Source organism: Penaeus monodon, chromosome 31, assembly GCF_015228065.2.
Source record: "Penaeus monodon isolate SGIC_2016 chromosome 31, NSTDA_Pmon_1, whole genome shotgun sequence".
Lineage (NCBI taxonomy): Eukaryota > Metazoa > Arthropoda > Malacostraca > Decapoda > Penaeidae > Penaeus > Penaeus monodon.
This window is the reverse complement of record NC_051416.1, coordinates 19362806-19363099: the sequence shown is the minus strand read 5'-3', so window position 1 is coordinate 19363099 and position 294 is coordinate 19362806. Positions and strand designations below refer to the sequence as shown.

Sequence of the window (294 nt, the reverse complement as noted above, 5' to 3'; positions counted from 1 at the left end):
TAGTGATAGAGACAGAGTCCATATAAACATTGTCTCACCCGCTAATCTGGTTCGCGTGACTTCCAAGATCCCGTCGCTCCTGGCCGCGACCTCGTCCTCCGCCTCGTAGTCGAGGACTGTTCCGAACCATCCTGTGCGACGCCACGACTCTCGCAGGACAGCCTCCTGTTGACCACGAACACGTCTCAGGTGCTTTTCAGTGCCTTGTCCAGCTTAGATATTTTTTCTTATTCTATTTCTGTACTTTATTATTAACGGTAAACTGAGTCGGAGAAACATATAGTGTATGTATAT

The 294-nt window shown here is 48.0% G+C and overlaps 1 protein-coding gene across 2 annotated transcripts in view; it reads right to left on the bottom strand.

The window, feature by feature from the left end:
- The window catches only part of LOC119593069, a 4082-nt gene that overhangs the window by 1474 nt on the left and 2314 nt on the right, over positions 1-294 (bottom strand). For both annotated transcript variants that reach the window (XM_037941986.1, XM_037941985.1), the window contains exon 4: positions 39-165. In XM_037941986.1, coding sequence (XP_037797914.1) covers positions 39-165 — 127 coding nt within the window. The remainder of the gene's footprint in view (positions 1-38; positions 166-294) is intronic.